At 38.6% G+C, this 20,716-nt stretch overlaps 1 protein-coding gene across 1 annotated transcript in view; it reads left to right on the forward strand.

The window, feature by feature from the left end:
• LOC136857637 (DNA-dependent protein kinase catalytic subunit) overlaps positions 1-20,716 on the forward strand; it is an 873,484-nt gene that overhangs the window by 696,384 nt on the left and 156,384 nt on the right. Inside the window, exons 41-43 of the mRNA XM_067136445.2 lie at positions 1,452-1,587; positions 2,465-2,636; positions 5,649-5,806. Coding sequence (XP_066992546.2) covers positions 1,452-1,587; positions 2,465-2,636; positions 5,649-5,806 — 466 coding nt within the window. The remainder of the gene's footprint in view (positions 1-1,451; positions 1,588-2,464; positions 2,637-5,648; positions 5,807-20,716) is intronic.

Consider the following 20,716-nt stretch of genomic DNA (forward strand, 5'->3'; position numbering starts at 1 on the left):
TCAGCCGATCACTTAAAATATAAAAAACATTGCACAGGAAAGCAATAGATAATGTATAAATCTTTCACCAGTTGCACTCCATGAAGCTTTATAACATTTTAGGGATTAACACTGTGTGTTGAAAGTTCCCAAAATCCTGAAGAAGTTGAGGATCAGTCACATAAATGAAGCCAGATGCAAGTTCTTGGAGAGCAGCAAAATATACGTGCTGATCAGCACTGTGCTTACAAATGTTTATGAAAACTATGAAAAAATTAATTAGGATCAAGCCTGCAAACGTTGTAGGCCCAAAATGGTACAGTACAGTTTAATATACTTGACGATAGAAATATATATTAATGTTTATAGAAACTTGTATGTCAGATTCTTGAAGTTTGGAGATGCACAACAGTTGACATCAAAAAACAGTTGTGAAAAGAAAAAAGTTAAAAAGCGCAATATTAGAATGATTGAGAAGATCATTTACACAGCGTATGATTTCTTGAAGATAAGAGCTCAGGTAGTTCTTGAGGTGGCGTAAAGTATAAATTTAAATGTTATAATGATCTGAACCATAAGTGATATTATAATACACAGTTCAATGCGGAAAAGAAAAAGGGAGAAAAACAAAGATGGTTAAAACAAAACATTATATATAGAGAGGGGTTGAATTAGATAGGAAATGATTAATAGAGCGGGACGTCGAATGATGAAAGAAGAAAGGAAAGAATAACATAGGGAAATAAATGAGGAGGAGTAGTTTAAGGTGGGGCAGGTGGATGGGTTATAAGAGGTAGAAAACGAAGGTAGGAACTGTGTAAGGCATGGAAAATTGAATTTGGGTTTAGAAATTTAGCATTTTAGAAAATGAGAATGAGGAAGTCGAATAGAATATTGGGTTTTTTCAGAAATGTTGTTTAAATTGAAATTACCGAGCTCGATAGCTGCAGTCGCTTAAGTGCGGCCAGTATCCAGTATTCGGGAGATAGTAGGTTCGAACCCCACTGTCGGCAGCCCTGAAAATGGTTTTTCGTGGTTTCCCATTTTCACACCAGGCAAATGCTAGAGCTGTACTTTAATTAAGGCCACGGCCGCTTCCTTCCCACTCCTAGCCCTTTCCTGTCCCATCGTCGCCGTAAGACCTATCTGTGTCGGTGCAATGTAAAACAACTAGAAAAAAAAAATTGAAATTAGGGTTGAAGTATTGGTCAAGGTGAGTACCCAGTCCTTGAGTCGTAGGAATTAACCATATGCAGTTAAAATCTCTGGCCCAGCCGAGAATCGAACTCGGGGCCTTCTGAACTGAAGGCCAGTGTGCTGACCATTCAGCCAGGGAGCTGTAGCTGTAGTAGTAGTAGTTGACATTTTCACTTTTCAGCTCAGTTTCTGGCATCCTTGGTTATTATATTTTTTGTGTTTTTGTATTGTATATATATTTTTTATTATTATTATTATTATTTATTTTTTTTCAGTTGGCCAATAGCTCCAATCCTCAGGTTAGACTGCGTTGGAACATGGGATTCAGCAAGTGTCACTGGCTTACAAGTAGGAAGACTGATCAAGCTCCTGAAAAAATAAAGTTGATAATGAAAGCTTGGAACAGACTAAGTGAGTAGGACTAAAATTCTAAGTTTACTACAATGTAACTTTTCTGTTCATTTTCACTTATTTGATATGTGTCTGAAACATGCTAATTATACCTTAGAATCCAGTCATATGTAGAAAGATCCTAATCATCATGCATTAAGAATGAGATCTGTCAAGATAGCCCTGCAGTGAGTGTTGAAGCCCATCCTCCTCATGAATTTGGGAAGGTGAAACAAGTTTGTCGGGGACTGAGAAGAAACTGGTGTAGAAGAGTTGGGATTGACAGCGAAGGAGCCTATTGTTCTGAAGATGGCAGTATATGGACATGTGGAAATTTTTCTTGTGCTGTTTTTTTCATGTTTGTCCTTGTCTTCTTTTCCATTGCTCTCTCTTATGATGCTGACTTGTCATTGAGTTTATCCTGTTATGCATTCCTATTCATCTTCCTATCTTTCTATATATGACGTGAATTGTCACTCTTTTGTTCCATACCTTAGAATCTAGTTATAGGTTAAAATTGACCATCATTTTAATTGAAAATGCCACATTATAGCATGGGTAAAACATCTGACAGCATAGTGGATAAGAAGTGTAAGATGTAAGTTTCTTGTTAGCCTTTGAATTTTAATTGCTTTTGTCAAATTGAGTTTCTTGTGTTTTCTGTTCTGCAGGAAAAACCATGGACTTTCATTCCTTTAATGCATTAACTGACCAGACTTTACTAATTCACTCTTTTTGTATCCGTATTTTTGAGAATAACATTCTTCAAGCCTCCTGTGTAAAATCATAAGATTTGTAACCATTTTATCAGAGCTAATATGAATTGTTGTTAGTTCTTGGTACTCTGTGTTCATAAAGAACTGATTGTTTTCATTAAGGTCATTTATTTTGGTGTCAGGAGAATGTGACTGGAAGGAATGTCCTAGCCTGGAACGAGTGTCTTACCAACAGACAAGTGTGTATGCTCAGAGTATATGGCAGCTTCTTGGAAACAACCCTTCCCTCCTGGATGATGTAGGAAAAGGAATTGCTGATCAGCTGATAGGCTGGACTAACCCATCCTCTTCAAGGTTTGTTTCTTTCTGCACACTATGTGTTGATATATTAAGAAAAACAGTGCCGTCTTTCTTATCTCAATTACAGCTTCTTTAGGTAATTCCTGAAGTGATAAATGTGGAGAACCAGCATGAAATATACTTAAAAATAAAGGTCTGGCTTTCAAGAGCCGCAGTATCCAAAGAATGCTTCCAATCACTGTGTATTACATTCGGAAGTACAATTCATAACATACGCTAGTTATCAGCTGTGGGTTGGCACATTTTTTACAGCACGGCTTTATTTAAAAGGGGTAGCTTCTGATACACATACACCATCTGAAAATATCAGAGACTATCTCCAGAAACCTTTTGCGAATAGATTCTCACTGTTTAGACTCTGTAGTCGGGAATGAAACTATTTAAGTTTCAAAAAGACGGGATCTCGAATACTCTTGATTGCTGTGAAGATTTCGCTTAGATTACAAAAGGAGTACATTTATTGTTCCACCTATTCAATACAATCAGTATTGTATTGATTGTATTGAATAGGTATTGTATTTTGTAATGCTGTGAAGATGACGGCATTTGGAACGACGACACTCCAGTAGCAGGGAAGTTAGCGGCACAAGATGACGATAATTCAAATGAAAGCAGTGATCAGATTTACTGTGTGGCAGGCCTATCGCTTACGCCCATCCCACGTCCAGGATAGCTGACGTAAAGATATCCTTACTAGATCTCAGGATTTATTATTTTCATAAAGATCTTATTGTGGGATTCAGACAACGTTGATGTACTATGTAAATCTATCTATCATCAGAATTGATGGACGTCTCCATCTGGCGTATTATGACATTGCAAAAAAAATGGATCATTCTATAGCTTAAATCTAAGTTGGTCTTTGTTACTATGGAAAACATCAATAACACATCATATTAACCTTAATTAATGTCATTTATTCAAGAAAGTAAGAATTAAGTGGATGAGAAAGGTAAAATGTGAGAATTAAGTTTAAAATTGGATTAATATTCATTCTGCTTTTATTATCTAAGTACTCTTTTTAATGTTAACCATAGCTCATCACGTTCAAATCTTCTGTAAGGTAAATTTTGTTAGTTTTATCCTTGCTATAGTGACTAGGCTGTCCCTTGAAAGATGCTATATGATCTTCTACAGCTTGTGCAACATGTGCAGATTTCTTATTGTGTTTGTGTGTATATTTACCACGCTTATCCTTTGGTGCCTGACCGTGGCATTTGAATGACTGCTGCAGTGTTTGCAATCTCCTACCTGTTATACCATGTATTGCAGTAAATGCACAGACGGGAACATCAACAACTGCAGAAGTATCACTGTTTGCAGGAGCTGCTCTTACATTTTAATAACACGACAAATCATGAAATTTCTTTCCTGGGCCTGCAATTCTTAACTGGCTGAAATGTTATCAGTCCAAAAAGATAGGCATTGTGTTCGTAATAGGACGCCATTTCATTAAACTCTTTAATTATACGTTTTTTTATATGGTTTTAAAGCACTCAAGTCTTTTACATTTATAGTCAGGCCCAGATTCATGTGAACATAACCCCATCTTCTTCATAAGATCAGTCATTCTGCCATGCTTTAACCTCTTCTTTGTGTTGTTTTCACTCTTTGTCTCATACACTACATCAGAATGAGTTTCAGGATTATCACTCATAGTACTATTATATTTTGCACTTAACAAAATAATAAGCACAACACATGAAATGTCCACTATGCAGAAGATTGCATCACAAACGAACTGACTTCATTATCAATAACAACACTGGAAAAGACACAATGAATCATGGAAACAAAATGACCACCATTATTATTGCATTGTATACTAATGACATCCAGCATTCTTGCAGTGTATACCAAATTTTCTTCTCCTCATATCTCATGGGCTATCCGCGATTTTAACTTCGCCTTTTAACCACATGTTCTATGTCGTATAAAGAATATAATGGCACCTTCAGCTCATTTTCGATGAAAAAGTGACATACATCATTTTTGCAGTGGACTCTGCATATGTAATAATCATCTGTGCTCATATAATCGGCATCAGTTAAGCTATTTGGCTACTTGCCTCTCCTATATTTCACGATTTTTACAATGTATCACAATTGAAATGGATTATTAATTATGTCCAATAAAATATCCATTTAAAAAATATAAATTGCATCTTGACTTGGGAAATTGTTGGTTGTATTGATCTAAAGGATCATTCTGTACATTATCATATCATTTGCTGTTCAAGAATCACCTAAATCGCAACATGTTTCCTTATTTTACATTAGTTTTCATTAACTTTACTTAGGACAAGTTTTGCTAACACAGGACTGATATTTTATGTCGTAGCATTACAATATAAGCTTCTGGAACATATTAAAACTACTACACTGCTTCACCTGGACTTGTAAAAACCTACAGACAACTAGGTTACGTAAAAATCAATTTCAACTGAATCACCTGAAAATTTGTGGAAAAATCTTTACCTACATTGTCACAACTGAACCTTCTAAAATTCACACACTTTTGAGAGTAAAAGTTCAAAAACGTAATCTTTACATTCTTACCTTTTTATTTCATATTTTATTCTAGCTCTGATTTGCTGAAATAATGTTATGGTTGTCTGTTGTGTTACCCTGAACCTGTTTAAAAATTCAGTTTCAATCCAGATATGAAAATGGCGTGCCCTTGATCCATAAAACTTGTAATTTCCCTGGTCGTTCAATAATTGGAACCATTTCGTCATCATCGCTATATATTTCTTCACACACCTCAAAAATATCCTCCAAATCCATTTGTTCCATCATGTTGTGGTGTAATGCGTTCTTAACCTGCAGTTTAAACCATAGGTTGGTGGCAAACAAATATATCTCTAGTTAAACTGTCATTTTTGTTCCTTCTGCATGATTTTTTCCTCCCGCATTAATTATAAACAGCAACAGAATTAAATTTACTTATTAACACATTATTGTCTATAATTTAATATCAAGTGGTTTTTTTTTGTTTTTTTTTTAGTGAAGGTGCAATACGGCAAGCTTTATGCCAGCATGGTTTTACCTGTCTTCAACAGGCTGTGTGCATTGCTGAGAATGATGGAACTACTGTCAGCCATGATATTGCTGATGCATATTATAAACTCGCGGAGTACTGTCAAGCGATGTATGGTGATAAATGTAAGTAAGATACTGTGTTTATCTATTAATTGTTTTAAGAATTTGGTTAAAGCTGATGTATTCATCACTGTGTGAATAAAAAACCAAGCCAGTTTGCTGTGTTATTCAGATCTTGTAGCTCTTAGAAGCAAACCTTCTGGTAGAGCAGATAAAAATATATGCCATATTTCTCCGAATCCAGGACGGGTTTTTTTCCCCCCTCAGATTCTCATGTGAAAATTCGAGGGTTGTCTTACATTCGTGACCTAAGAGTAATGAACACCACTGGCAGCTACCACAGGAACCCCCCCTTTCCCCCCCCCCCCCCCCCCACACACACACACACACACACACACACACAACTTCAGCCTTCAACATCCATGTTTTTATTGGGCCTATAGGCAACATCGCTAGCCACGGCAACTGATTGTACAGTGCCTCTGCATAACGTCACTGGTTCTTGAGAAATAGTGAAGGGAGAATTACATTCTACTTGGTGGGAGACAGGCTTGCAGCACAGGCGAGCAACAATCCCCTGAATAGATTTAAAAATATCCCTGTATTAGCCTCTACAAAAATCTCAAATCGGCAGAATGGCATCAAAATATGCAAGCCTTTGAATTCTTAGAAAGGCCATGGCTACTCAGCAGCAGAGTTATAACGTGTCTACTGTATGTACCCGACACTTAATAAAATTAACAGTTTTACAGACAGCAGGAATATTTTCGTGATGGATCATCGTATTGTAAAGACACGGGGAAACAGGTATTGCCAGCATATTTTCAGCGGGTTCTCATCAATATTATGATGCCAATTTTAAGTTAATGGTTATTAAAGACATGGAACTGAAGAATAATTGTGGAGCTGCAAGAAAATTTGGATTAACTAAAGCCAATGTTCTGCGTTAGCATGAAGACAAAGATAACTTCAAAATGCATAATATACAAAAAATGCATTTGTACTCCGTACGGCTCTACTTCTAAATTGACGTTTTAGCAGATTTTGGCTCGTCTGATGGTTATGCGCTGAAGCATAGACATCCAACCAATCCCAAGCTGCCATTCATATCGATTTATATCGGCAGAGCACGATCTCGAAACCTAGTTGCCAACTCTAATATTTACATTCGCCACGTGGTTAACCTAACTCACTCAGCGTGTATGGTATTTGGTACGGTTCACGATTTTTTGCATTTTCCTTCAATATTTAGTGTGTTTGTCATATTATTGGAGGGTTCCAGTGACTCTGAGATCAGTAGTGTTCCCTTTGTAGGCCATAACCTCCTTTCTGTCCCAGCCATTAGCCGTTAGTGATGTGTTATTTCCTCATTCTCTTTTATTCTTCTTGTTTCGTTTCGGCCAACTAAGGACCACGTCATTTCAACTGTTTCCCTTGAGCTTTAATGTTGATCCAGTACTCCTTCATTTGTATATGGTGTTGCTCCTTTCGTTTTTCCGTCCATGCCTTTCCAGTTTTCATCTTCGGCTTTGGTAGGAAACTCTGATGTTCTTGGAGTTTTTTCTTAAGTGGGACACGTGCCTGGATATCTTCAAATGAGATCCCAGTCTCCTGCAGATCTTTCTGTACCTCACTGAACCATGCCCCCTTTGCCTTTTTCTCTTGGAGGAAAGTGAAAATGTGGTTTGTTAACCGTGTTGAATTCATTCGGGCCATGTGTCCATAAAAAGTAATCCTCCTTTTTCGCATCACATCAGTTATTTTCTCCACATGCGAGTACAATTCCTGGTTGTGCCGTCTCCTAAACTCGCTGTTGTCTTTGACTGGACCTAAGATTTTTCTCAAAATCTTTCTTTCCTTGGCCTCCAATTTCTCCATCATGCCTTTTTTGTTCATGGCGAGACATTCCGCAGCATGTAGAGCCTCTGGCCGGATAACTGTGCAATAGTGTTTGATTTTTGCATTCAGAGATATAGATCTTTTGTTATAGACATTTTTAGTCAGATGGTAAGCCATTTCCATTTTATTCATGCGTGAAGAAAAGGCTTCTTTTTTGGACAAGTTAGGTTCTATCCATTCACCAAGATACTAAATTTTTCAACTCACTTGACTTTTCCGTGAGTCCCTTCTAGCTCACTTGGCGCCAGTTTGATGTTTGTAATGAATTTCGTTTTCTCAAAGGAGATTTGGAGGCCCACCTTTGCAGCTTGTGTTTGAAGCTGGTTGATCTGCTTCGTGGCCACATGGAAGGAATCAGCGAAAACCGCGAGATCATCTGCAAATGCTAGACAGTCAATTGAAAGGTTCTTGTTCTTGTGGCCTAGTCTGACTCCGCTTTCGACTCCTTCATAACTCATTTCTCTGCGCCATTCACGGATCACTTTCTCAAGAACGCAGTTGAACAACAGAGGCGAGAGACCATCTCCTTGCCTAACTCCTGTCCGTATTTCAAAGGCCTCTGAAATCTCTCCTCTAAACTTCACTTTTGAGATGGTGTTGGTGAGAGTCTGTTGGATGATCACTCTTGTTTTACCATCCAAGCCATATTCCTTTAAGATCTGAAGTAGGGTAGTTCTATCAGTTGAATCATAGGCCTTCTTAAAGTCGATGAACGTTACTACAAAAGGCTTGCTCCTTAGTTTAAGATATGAAAGGACAGATTCCAGATTCATAATCTGCTCCACACATGACCGTCCTTTCCTGAAACCTTCTTGGTAATCACCCAGCTCTGGATCTAGCTGTTCTTCTGCCCTGATTTGAAGAGCTTTCGAGAGAATTTTGTAGGTTATAAGTAGGAGGGAAATGCCGCGATTGTTGTTAACATCCGACTTGTCGCCTTTCTTATGAAGTGGGTGGATTAGGGCAGATGTCCAGTCACTTGGAAGTCTTTCAGTGTTCCAGATTTCATGTGTGATGTCCGTTAATTTTTCCACTGCATTGTCACTAGCAAACTTCCACAATTCAGCTATTATCGAATCTTCACCTGGCGCTTTATTATTCTTCAAGGATCAGATAATCTGTCTTTCGTAGGTGGAGCTGAATCTCGGTGAACTGTTGTTTTATCTTCAAATGTGAATCTGGACATTGGGGCCTCACAGTTAAGAAGGGATTCGAAGTATTTTGCAAGGATCCGGCAGTTTTCCTTGTCGTTATGGGCTAGGTTTCCATTGGAATCTCTGAACTGTAGGCTCGGTGGGTCGTATTTCCTCAAGTTGCTTTTAAATGTTTCATAAAAGTCGCGTGTATTGTTCTTCTTGAAATCCTGCTCAATTTGAGCCAGCTGGTGTTTATCAAAAGCACGTTTAACACTGCGGATGGTTTTGGCTGCACACTTTCTCTCATTTACGAAAGTTTGTCCAGTTGACTTGGTTCTTTAGCAAGTTCCATTTCTGCCAGGTGAACTGTCTTTGCCTTATTGCTGCATCGCATTCACTGTTCCACCAAGCATGCTTCCTGGGCTTTGTAAGCTGAACTGTCTCTTTAGCTGTTTTGACCAGGGCCTCGCGCAGTTGTTCCCAGTTCTCTGCATCCACCGATTGTAGTTTCTGAGTGAATTCATGGTTAGATCCTAGTTTTTCTCTATCAAATCTTTCAATCCTTTTGGCTCGAACTCTCCTTGTGTTTCTCGGGAGCAGTTTGATTTTTATCTTGGATAGATAGTGATCTGAGTCCAGTTTTGCTTGTCTTAGAACTTCAACATTATGAATTTCTCTTTGAGCCTTCCGCACGATCGCGACATGATCAATCTGGAATTCACCAAGGTGGTGATTTGGGGATTTCCAGGTCTTCTGTTTCTTGGGCAGGTGTTTAAAAGCAGTAGACTTCATTATGAGGTTAAATGCCTTACACAGCTCTATTAGCCTTTCTCCATTACGATTTGTTCTCTGGTGAGCAGGATAGTTTCCAACGATGTTTCGGAACTTTCTCTCTTTGCCTACCTGGGCATCGAAATCTCCAAGCATGATTATGGTATGTTTGTCTGGAATCTTGGATAAAATCTCCTCAAGTTCTTCCCAGAATCTATCAGTTCCCTCTGGGTCTCTCTTGTTTGCTTGGTTGATCGGCGCATGAATGTTCACAATGGTATACATTTTGTTTGTGCTTCGAAAGGACAGAGTCGAGACTCTGCTATTCACAGAGGTGAAATTTTTTATTGAGTCCAGAATCATTTTGTTGACTACAAATGCTTTGTCAAGGTGGGGGACAGTTTGTATGACACGTTTACCAGGTTTACCCTCGAAGATCCTGTAACCTTCAGATTCAAAGGCCTGCTCATCTGTAAATCTCGTTTCCTGAATTGCTGCAATCAAAATTTGCTGTTGTGATACGATATCTGTGAGCTGTTTCAGTTTTCCTACCTTCTGGAGAGAATTGGCATTAAAGGTAGCAAAGAAATTCTTGGCCCTATGTTTGATCTTTCGTGGAGTCTCCGATACCTCCAAGCATGTAGGTGCAGGCTCCCCAGAATCCGAAGGCCTGCTAACGTCGTACAAGACGACGGTGGATTGGTTACCACCTGGGGTAGTAGCTTTAGCTGAAATTTTCTCGCTACTTTTTTCACAGTTGAAAAACTGTAGAATGGGATCGGTGATATTTCGCACCGACCAAGGTACTACCAAGGTTGTGAGCCTTGGAGCCCCCAGCACTGATCGGTTCACCGACCCAGTTTCCCGCTGGGATTGGTTACCCAACCTTCCACTGGGTTGCTCGGCTTAACGGGCACCTCTTGTAGGTTACGTGCTGGAGTTGGAATGAAAGAGGCTAGTTGGATTCTCTTGCTGAATCCAGTAGTTTATTGTTGCAGATGGTCGCAACGACGCATTTCACTCCCATTTGCCAGGGCCGTGAAGTCCCTTCCTAGGTTGACTCTTTTATTGTTAATAATACATTCTCTTTTAGTGTCGGATCTTGTTAGAGAGTGCAGTTCTTGTGAATTTGTTTTCAATCCATATTCATTCTTTTTTTGAGTACTGTATTACAATTTACAAGGGCTGTTTACCGCGGTCATATTGCATCAGCTGTTCTCGCAGGCGTAGCGCGCTGGCAACAGAGGGAAGGCGATGCTCATTTGTTTTACGAAACTTCAATTTAGAAGTAAGGCCATGCGGAGTATAGTAGCCCGCAACAAGGACACTTTAAAAATGTCGAAAATTAAATTGTAAGGTATGTGTACGAGAAACACAAGTATGTGCATGAGAAACACAAGGGCGGAATGGTCATACCACGGCGCAATAAACTCATTGACCTTCAACATCCGAGTCTTCATTATACATCGCTAGCCACTGAAGTTGGCCGAAGCCAGCAAGCAAGATATGCGTCTAGTGGAAGCCAGTTGTACCTGATACTTAGTAAAAGTAACAGTTTTATAGACAGCAGGAATGTTTTCCTGATGGATCGTCATATTGTAGAGACGTGGAACATGCATGGCCAGCAAATTTATAACGGGTTCTCTTTGATATTATGATGCCAGTTTCAATTGCATAGTTATGAAACTGGCGGAAATAGAGAATAATTGTGCAGCCATAAGAAAGTACGGCATAACTAAAGCCAATGTTCGGTGTTGGCATGAAAACAAAGATAGTCTAAAAATGCGTACTGTACAAGAAAGGCATCATGTGATTGCACAAAGCCCTTCTTAAGCCCAATTTGGTTTCTTTGAAGGAAAAAGTGTGGGTCGTCTTCCATTCAGGGTCATCTTGGATTCAGAGAAGTACAGTAATTTTCTCACATTGTTTGATTCTTCTTCTACCTATATATATTTGTAATGCAGGGCTGAATATTTTTTGAGCAGATGGAATGCAAACATTGCAAGACCTGCACTTCTTGGTTTGTGAACACATACGTAGGTTATGAAGAGCCAAGGCTGCAAGGTTATCTGTACTTACATGAAATGCCAGTTGCCAGTGTGTTATAGGAAGTGAGTCAGTGTCTAGTGGATACAAAATTAATTTATAAAATGTGGCTAGAATACTTGTAGAAAAATTTGAAAATAAGGGTTGTAAATGTTCAAACACCTCAGAGGCAGATCATTATTTAACCAATATTAAAATTAAATTCACACCCAAAAGAAAATTCAACAGAAAAACACTGGTGATCGAAAAATTTTATCTACATAAATTAAAAGACTACGAAATAACAGAAGAATGGGAAGAACAACCTGAAGAGAACTGGGAGAAATTTCAAACTAAGATCATCAAAATGGCAATATATCTCATCCCTCTTCACAAGAAACCAAAATACCCTTGGTGGAATCAAGATTTCGTAAAGGTTTCTCAACTGTTGAACACATCTAGACTATTCACCTTTAGAAAAAAACACTGAGTACAACATCAAGATTCATCTGGCTGTCATTGATTATAAAAAAGCTTTTGACTCAGTGGAGATTTGGGCAGTCATGAAGGCACTTCAAAATGCCATGATAAACTCAAGGTATATAAAGCTCCTGAAAAACATTTATAATCAAGCAGCAGTGGTAGTCAGAGTGGATGAAGACGTCATCACTAATAAAATCCCAGCTGGCAAAAGTGTTTGCCTAGGTGACACAATCCCTCCAACGCTGTTTACTCTTGCTTTGGAAGATGTATTCAAAACTCTTCATTGGGATAATAAAGGAATAAAAGTCAACGGGTTATATTTGAACCACCTGCATTTTGCCGATGACATTGTGTTCATAAGTGAAAATCTAGAAGAGCTAGAAAACATGATCCAAGAATTAAAAACTGCCTCTGCTAAGATTGGTTTGGAAATGAACATTGGTAAAACAAAAATACAGCCTAGACAGTCAACCACTTAAAATGGAAAACCCATATATAGAACTTGTCGATGAATACATCTATCTTGGGCACAAGATAAAACTTGGAAAAGACAACCAACGTGCAGAAATTCCTCGCAGAATAGGAATGAGTTAGATAGCATTCAGAAACCTAAGATTCATCTTGACCAACAAGGATGTTCCAATTAACCTGAAGACTAAGGTTTATAATACATGCGTGCTGTCAGTTAATACTGACGGTCTGGAAACGATGACTCTGACTATGGCAAGTGCTCGCAAGCTTCAGCGAACACAGCAAGCTATGGAGTGACAGATGCTACGGATCAGCCTTAGGGATAAGATCCGTTCAGAGGACTGCGGGAGAAGAACGAATGTAACGGACATCCTGGAGAGAGTAGCAAGACTAAAATGGCAATGGGTAGGACTCATAGCTCAACAAGACTACAACAGGTGGAACTCTAGGATTGTTCACTGGAGACCATGGGAACACAAGAGAGGCATTGGAAGACACCAGAAGGGATGGCTCGATGACACAATGATGTTGGCTGGAACACGCTGGTTCCAGGTGGCTCAAGACCGAAGATGATGGAAGCATATGGAAGAAGCCTACATCCAGCAGTGGATTGAAATAGGCTAGAAAAGAAAAAAGAAGAAGGAAAACCATACTCAGAATGCAAGCTCTCAGGCAAAAACCCCTCGTATGCACATTTGCAGATTTCAAAAAGGCTAACGATTCGATTGACAGGCTGTCACTGTTCCAAATTCTAGAAGAGAGGGGACTAAATCCAAGAACTCAAGAACTCATAAAACAAACACTGACTAGCACAAAATCTAAAGTGAAATTTATGGAGGAAATCTCAGAAACCTTCGACGTTCAAACAGTCATGAGACAAGGTGATGGATTCTCTTCTATTCTGTTCAGTGTCATCCTAGACAAGGTTATGGAAGAATGGGAGAAAGAACTCAAGAAATGTGAGTTTTTGGAAGCTTCCCTGATGATGATCTGGCAATACAGTGGAACCTCGATTATCCGTTCCCGGAAAATACGTTTTCCCGGAATATGCGTTCAAATTACGTGGTCCCGCGAGCATCGTAATTAAATCACGTTGTAATAGTCCCGCATTATCCGTTCCTCGAAGAAACGATTTCCCGGATCAACCGTCCAGAAATTCCAGTCCCATCAACGCTAAATCCTCGATCAATCGTTTTTTAATAAACCGTATCTCACAAAAGGACGGCTATGGCATATTTATGGATCTTGGCGTTAACGCCCCGTCACTGCGATAATTAAAGCAAGTACTGTACCGGTACTGGAAAAGCGATCGGCGGTGAACTTGCATAAGGGACCATCTTAGCATCGCATTCGGGTGGTATTGTTTAGAGAATCTCGGAAAATCATAAAGCAGAGAGTGGCAACAACAATTGCAAGGAGACACGGCGCATTTCGACAGCTCTGCTTGAAGACGGAACGAGTTTCGTCAAATGTTCGCACTTATAAAACGTCCATATTACGTCCAGGGTTAGATGTTTATATTTTTACTTTTTTCGATCGTACTGCCGAAGAGGTTTTTGGCACTTTGCTCAGGGCACTGCAGAGTAACTGGGCTTTCAGGCAGGAATCGAAACTGCTTCTTAACACAAATTCAGTATTTTTGATATTATCGTACATGATTATGTTAGCGAGACCAAAACACATGTTGCACCTAAATGTAATTTAAAAAAAGAAAGCCATGGGAGGTCTTGGAATTGCTTATTACTGTTTAGGTCCTAATGTAAGACTGGGAATTTTACGTTTTCGTGTTAAAATACCAAAAACCGCAGTCGTTTTATTTGCGCACGTTACATTTTAAATGGTTGGTATAATTTCAAACTCGCACTGACATGTGCAGCGAGCGCGCTTTCCAGATGACCTCAAGGTCACGAATAACCGTAACTTCTGAAGTTTTGATATTTCTTTTATCTTTCCAATTTGGTTGGATTGTGACGCGCAGAATTGAATATAATGCATTCGAGAACTTTTAAGAATCGATACTTATATTCGAAACCATGTTTTCGAGTTCAACATAACCTTTAAAAGTCGACGTAGGCCTAATTTGCGCGGTACGAGATTTTCAGAAACTGACTACGAACAGTATACCGGAGACCAAATTACAATGAAAGATTAAGAAATGAACGGATTTCACATTCATTTTGGGTGCTTTCGTATCTAATGTGCTTTATTTTATTAGATGAGAGAATTAAAAACTACTTATGGTCGATTGTCGTTTGGCTTGGCGTTATTAGATTTTTCGAAGAGTTTGGCTAGTCTAATCAAAGTCGCTGAACTGAAAGAAGTTTTCACGGGAAACTGACGAAGATTCCCCTGTAAAACTGAATATAAAGTATCGAGATTTTGAACTCGCATACCGGTAATTAATGCGGTTTCGTGGTCTAACATGCCCGCCTCTCATCCAGAGGCCCGGGTTCGATTGCGACCAGGTCAGACAATTTTACCTGGATATAAGTCTGGTTCCAGGTCCACTCAGCCTACGTGATTACCTTTAATTGTGGAGCTATCTAATGGTGAGATGGCGACCCCGATCTACAGAGCCAGGAATACCGGCCGAGAGGATTCGTCGCACTGACCATGCGCACCTCGTAATCTGGAGTCCTTCGGGCTGAGCAGCGGTCGCTTGGCAGGCAAAGTCCCACTGGGGCTGTAGTTTGGTTTGGTTTAGGAGTTTTGTAAGATTATAATTATACATATTTCATTTTTGTGATGTTTAGCCAAATTGTTGATGGTTTTCATTCATTCCCGGATTTTCCGTTTTCTCTTATTGTACGTTTTATTTTCATGGTCCCTCGAAAAACGGAGAATCGAGGTTTCACTGTACTAACAGAGAATGATGAGACTGCCGTTAAACAGCTCGAGATAAGAAAATACAGAAAAGGTGGGACTACAGATATCGTTTGAGAAAACTAAATTCTTATGTTCAAAGACAGATATAAAGAGCCTGAGAACAAAATATGGTACAATCGACAGGGTCCCTTTCTTTAAATACCTCGGAGACTTATTCGAACTGACATGCCTTGAAAGGTTCCCACAACAAACTTGTCTCCAAAAAATTAGAAGAGCATTAGGGTTAGTCCAAAACATCTACAACAACAAATCCATGTCAAGGCATACAAAAATTTGGCATTACAACACAGTCATAAAACCAACAGCCTTTTATGCAAGTGTAACACTGGCACTCAGCAGAAAACAAGAACTTGAAGAAATTGAAAAAGAAGAGAGGAAGACCATTAGGAAAATCTTAGGAACAAGATAGCCCAAGACGGTTACAGGTTACAATCAACAAAACAACAGAATAGTTCTCACACATCGAAATTGACATTAGGAAAAGACGAATGAAATTCTTCGGTCATCTTACTAGATTACCAGAAAATCGATTGACAAAAAGGATAATAGGTTATGTAACCTCGCTTAAGAACTCGACACCCTGGCTTAACGAACTTCCAAAGGACCTCAAAAACGCAAACTAAGTTCAACAGACATCTTTAGACACAAAGTAAATAATTGGGAAGCTACATCACAGCAACCACTACAAAAACAGTACAGAACAAAGTTGTCAGCAGAACATAAACAAGCCTTCTTGGAAAGAATGATAGCCTATTGGAACAACGAGAAGAACCCACAGAAGAATTGATTGAGTTATTTGCTTAACGTCTTCCAATATTGGGAGAATTCGCTAATAATAATAATAATAATAATAATAATAATGTTATTGGTTTCTACATCACACTAACTACTTTTACTATTTTTGGAGATGCCGAGGTGCCAGTATGTTGTCCCTTGGGAGTTCTTTTACGTGCCATTAAATCTACCAACACGAGGCTAACGTATTTTAGCACCTTCAAATACCACCAGACTGAGCCACGATCGAACCTGCCAAGTTTGACCCTAACAGCCAAGCTGCTCAGCCCGGCGCTTTGTTTACAGGCTCTCTTCAAAGGTCTAATATGTCCAACATCTTCCAGAAACATACCTTTCCACCCACCAAAGTGGTGTCAATCATCCATCTATATAACATACACTGGTTGCCTGGTAATGGTGTCTGTTTCTGTCCCCACAAAACTGTCTACGCTAATTTCAATCAATCAAATCTCTTTATTTGCAAATGAGGTAACCTGCACTGGTCGAATGCCCTCTAACACTTCATTTATTTTCTCTGTTGCTGTTTATTCTCTTCTTGACTATCTGTACAGATTTTGGAAAAGGATCAAACACTACCCCTGGTAAATTGTTCCACTCCTTCACACCCTTCCCAATGAATGAAAATTTACCCCAATCGCTTCTGCTAAAATTCCTTCTAATTTTATATTTGTGGTCAGTCCTGCCGATATAATTATTTTCCAACTGAAGCCTCTCATGGATATCTCCCTATGCTTCTTCTCCTGTATAGGCTCTACATAATCCTATAAGTCTAGTTTTCTCCCTTCTCTTACTTAAAGTTTCCCACCCAAGTTCCTTTAACATTTCTGATACACTACTCTTTCTCCTGAAATCCCCTGTTACAAATCTTGCTGCTTTCCTCTGCACACTATCTATTTCTTTTATTAGGTATTCTTGGTGAGGATCCCAAACACTGTTTGCATATTCCAATAATGGACGAACCATACTCAAGTAACTTTTTTCTTTTAGTTCTTTGTTGCATCCTTTAAGTAGCCTCATTATGACATGTAATGATCTGTATGCTTTCCCAACATTGACATCAATATGACCCTTCCAGTGCATATTACTTTCAAATCTCACACCTAAGTATTTGCACTTGCCATCTTTTGGGATAACTACCTCATCCAAAGTATATTCAAATTCAGTTTTAAAACTCCTGTTTGTAAAAGTTGTAACAGTTGATTAGCCTCCATTAACCTTCATATTATTTTCTTCAACCCATTGTTGGATACTTTCAAGGTCCCTTTGTAATTCTGAACAATGTTGTTTATTTCCCTATAAACAATTATGTCATCTGCATACAATCTGATTTTTGATGTTATATTATTCCCTAAATCATTTGCGTATATTAAGAAAAGTAACGGACCGATTATACTACCCTGTGCAATTCCCTTCCAAACTTTCTCTTCCTGAGATACATTATTTCCTACTTTGACTTTCTGAACCCTTGAATTTAGAAATGTTTTTATCCAACGTGTAACCCTTACGTCCAATCCTATTCCCTCCAATTTCTTTAATAATATTCCATGTTCCACTCTGTCAAAGGCTTTGGAAAGATCTATGGCTATGCAATCTAACTGGCCTCCTGAATCCAATTGATCTGATATGTCCTGCTGAAATCCCACCAGTTGTGCCTCGCAAGAAAATTTCTTTCTAAATCCATATTGGCTCCTCATAAACAAATTTTTATCGTCACATATCCCTCTGATGTACTTCGATATTAAACTCTCCAGTGTTTCAGATGGACCCCCAGCACCAAAACACATCTGTGTTTACATAAATTTGTTGGATTGGCAACCCGCTCGTTACAATTGTTATGTGGTTTGCATAGTTTTGCTGATATTCGTTATAGGCTAGTTTTGCCCATGTGTAGTTGAAAAGTGTGTGCTGTTCAGTTTGGTCATCATGCCATGGTTACTTGAAGCATTATAGATTAGTTGCAACTCCATTTTACTTTGACTTTTTCCAGTCTCGAACAGCCTGACTTGCCAAAAATGCTGGGAAGCATAAAATGTCAACAAAAGCAAATTTTGAGGATTTTCTTCTTCTTTCCGTTGAGGCTTGCTAAGGACCACGTGCCAATTTCTATTCAATTCTTCATACTTTGTTGTTTTCTCTTCCGTTCCTTCCAATATTCTTTCATCCTTTCCCTATGCTGTTCTTTCTGTTCTCGGACCACTTCATACTGGGTTTCTTGTTCAATCTTCCTTGGAATCCTTCCATACTTACTAGCCTCTTTCTAAAAATCTCTCTGTCCATAGTTTCTTCTTTTCTTATATTATTTCTCTCTAAATCTTTCTTAACTTCTTGCATCCAGCTAATTGTTGTCTTTTTGTCCCAAAGGTACTTGAAAATCCTTTTTTTAATGTGGAATCATCCATTCTGTAAATATGTCCAAAAAATTGCAATCTCCTTTTTATGATTTCTGTTATGTTTTCTATGTTCCTGTATATTTCATCATTAGATCTTAATTTTTCCATACTTCTGTTGTTTTCACAGGGCCTAAGATTTTTCTCATGATTTTCCTTTCTAGTACCTCATGTTTATCTAATCTATATTTTAGTACCAGGCATTCTATCGCATATAGGCAATCTGGTTTCACCACTGTAGTGTAGTGCCTTATTTTAAGATTTTTGATAGACACTTTTTGTTATAAAAATTCTTTGTGATACCATATGCTCTTTCCATCGTGTGTACCCTTTCTTCTACTGCAGATTTGTCTAAACCATTTTCTTGAAATTTTCTCCCAGATATTTGAATTTCGTTACTCTTTCCACTGGACCAATATCTGTTGCCAAAAATTTTGGAGCGTTCTTGATGTTTATAATAAATTTTGTTTTTTCGATGGAGATTCTTCTTCTTCTTCTTCTTTTTTATGTTGCGCCGACACAGATAGTTCTTATGGCGACGATGAGACAGGAAAAGCCTAGGAGTGGGAAGGAAGCGGCCGTGGCCTTAATTAAGGTACAGCCCGGCTACGGAGATTCTCAAACCTGTCTTGTTGGCTATTTCTTACAAGAGATTGATTTGTGTTGTAGCACTTTTTAGGTTTTCTGACAATATAGCAACATTGTCTACAAATGCTAGGCAATTTATTAGATGCCTCTACAGTTATCATCCTTTTGTTTGTCTCCTTTTTTATGCATGGGTGTATTAGAGCCACTTTCCATTCTTCTGGAATCCTCTCTGTTCTCCAAATATCTTTAAGGATTAACTGCAACTCTTGAGTGATTTTTAATTGAGACCCTTTCAAAAGTTCAGCTGTTATAGAGTCTTCTCCAAGAATACCAAGAATACCTACAACAAAAAGGGCCTGTCAATAGTAACAAAATTAAAACATTACCAAACAGTCACTCAACCAGAAATAACATATGCAAGTGAAACCATCTTCAAAACAACTAACACTGCACAAATAGACAAAATACTCAAGATAGAGAGAGGAATCATTAGAACGTGCATCAACAAATCATATCAGAAAGATGGACACTGGAGAATACCTTCTAATGAAACAGTCTACAAGGAAATAGAACCAGTAATGAGCACAATCAGGAAGAAACGCATTTCAGTTTTTGGACATTTAATCAGGACACCAGAGAACAGGATCATCAGGAGTATAATAGAAAAATTATGAAACAGTAAGTGCAACATTAAGTGGATTACAGAAATCAAGGAAAATATGAACTACAAATTACAGTGGAAGACCTAAGAAACAAAACTGATAAAATCAAGAAACTCACAGACAAGTAAACCGGACTGCAAATCAGAATCAAGAAACGGACAATAGGAAGGGTGATTTCCGATGAAGAAAGAAGAATAAGATCAGAGAATGAAGAAAGCCAAACTATAGAATTCATGCTGGGAACAAGATTCGCATCAAGAAATGTTATATAATGTGTGTGTGTGTGGGGGGGGGGGGGGGCTAGATTGGTCCAATGAAGGCTATAAAATGTAAATAATAATACAGTGAAACTCTGTTAAGAAGTTTTTCAAGGGACTGCAAAAAAAAAAACTTCTTAAGCAGGAAACTTCTTAAAAGGGATAATGCCCAAAAACTTATTCTGTACCCGAAATACATGTGAAACACACAGCCAACAGATTTCCTTGTTTGTGAACAATACCGAAATAGGCCGATATATAAGAGCTGCTTACAGAAAGCCACAATATAAAAATTCGATTATCATGACAATATTTTTAGAGATAAAGTAAAATAATTGAACATACCATATTATAAATATATTTGATAAGAGAAGGGAACATATTAAGTTATATAAAAACGTTGCAAGGTTTGATTATTTTAGCAGGCAGAACCATGTCCTTCCACACTTCCCTTTCCTCCGAACTTACACTCTCTGCTTCGCAACAAATTGTTTTGTAAACGAAAACCAAAAACCCCATGGCACTACAGCCCTTGAAGGGCCTTGGTCTACCAAGCGACCGCTGCTCAGCCCGAAGGCCTGCAGATTACGAGGTGTCGTGTGGTCAGCACGAC

This window comes from Anabrus simplex, chromosome 1, assembly GCF_040414725.1.
Source record: "Anabrus simplex isolate iqAnaSimp1 chromosome 1, ASM4041472v1, whole genome shotgun sequence".
In the NCBI taxonomy this organism is placed as follows: domain Eukaryota; kingdom Metazoa; phylum Arthropoda; class Insecta; order Orthoptera; family Tettigoniidae; genus Anabrus; species Anabrus simplex.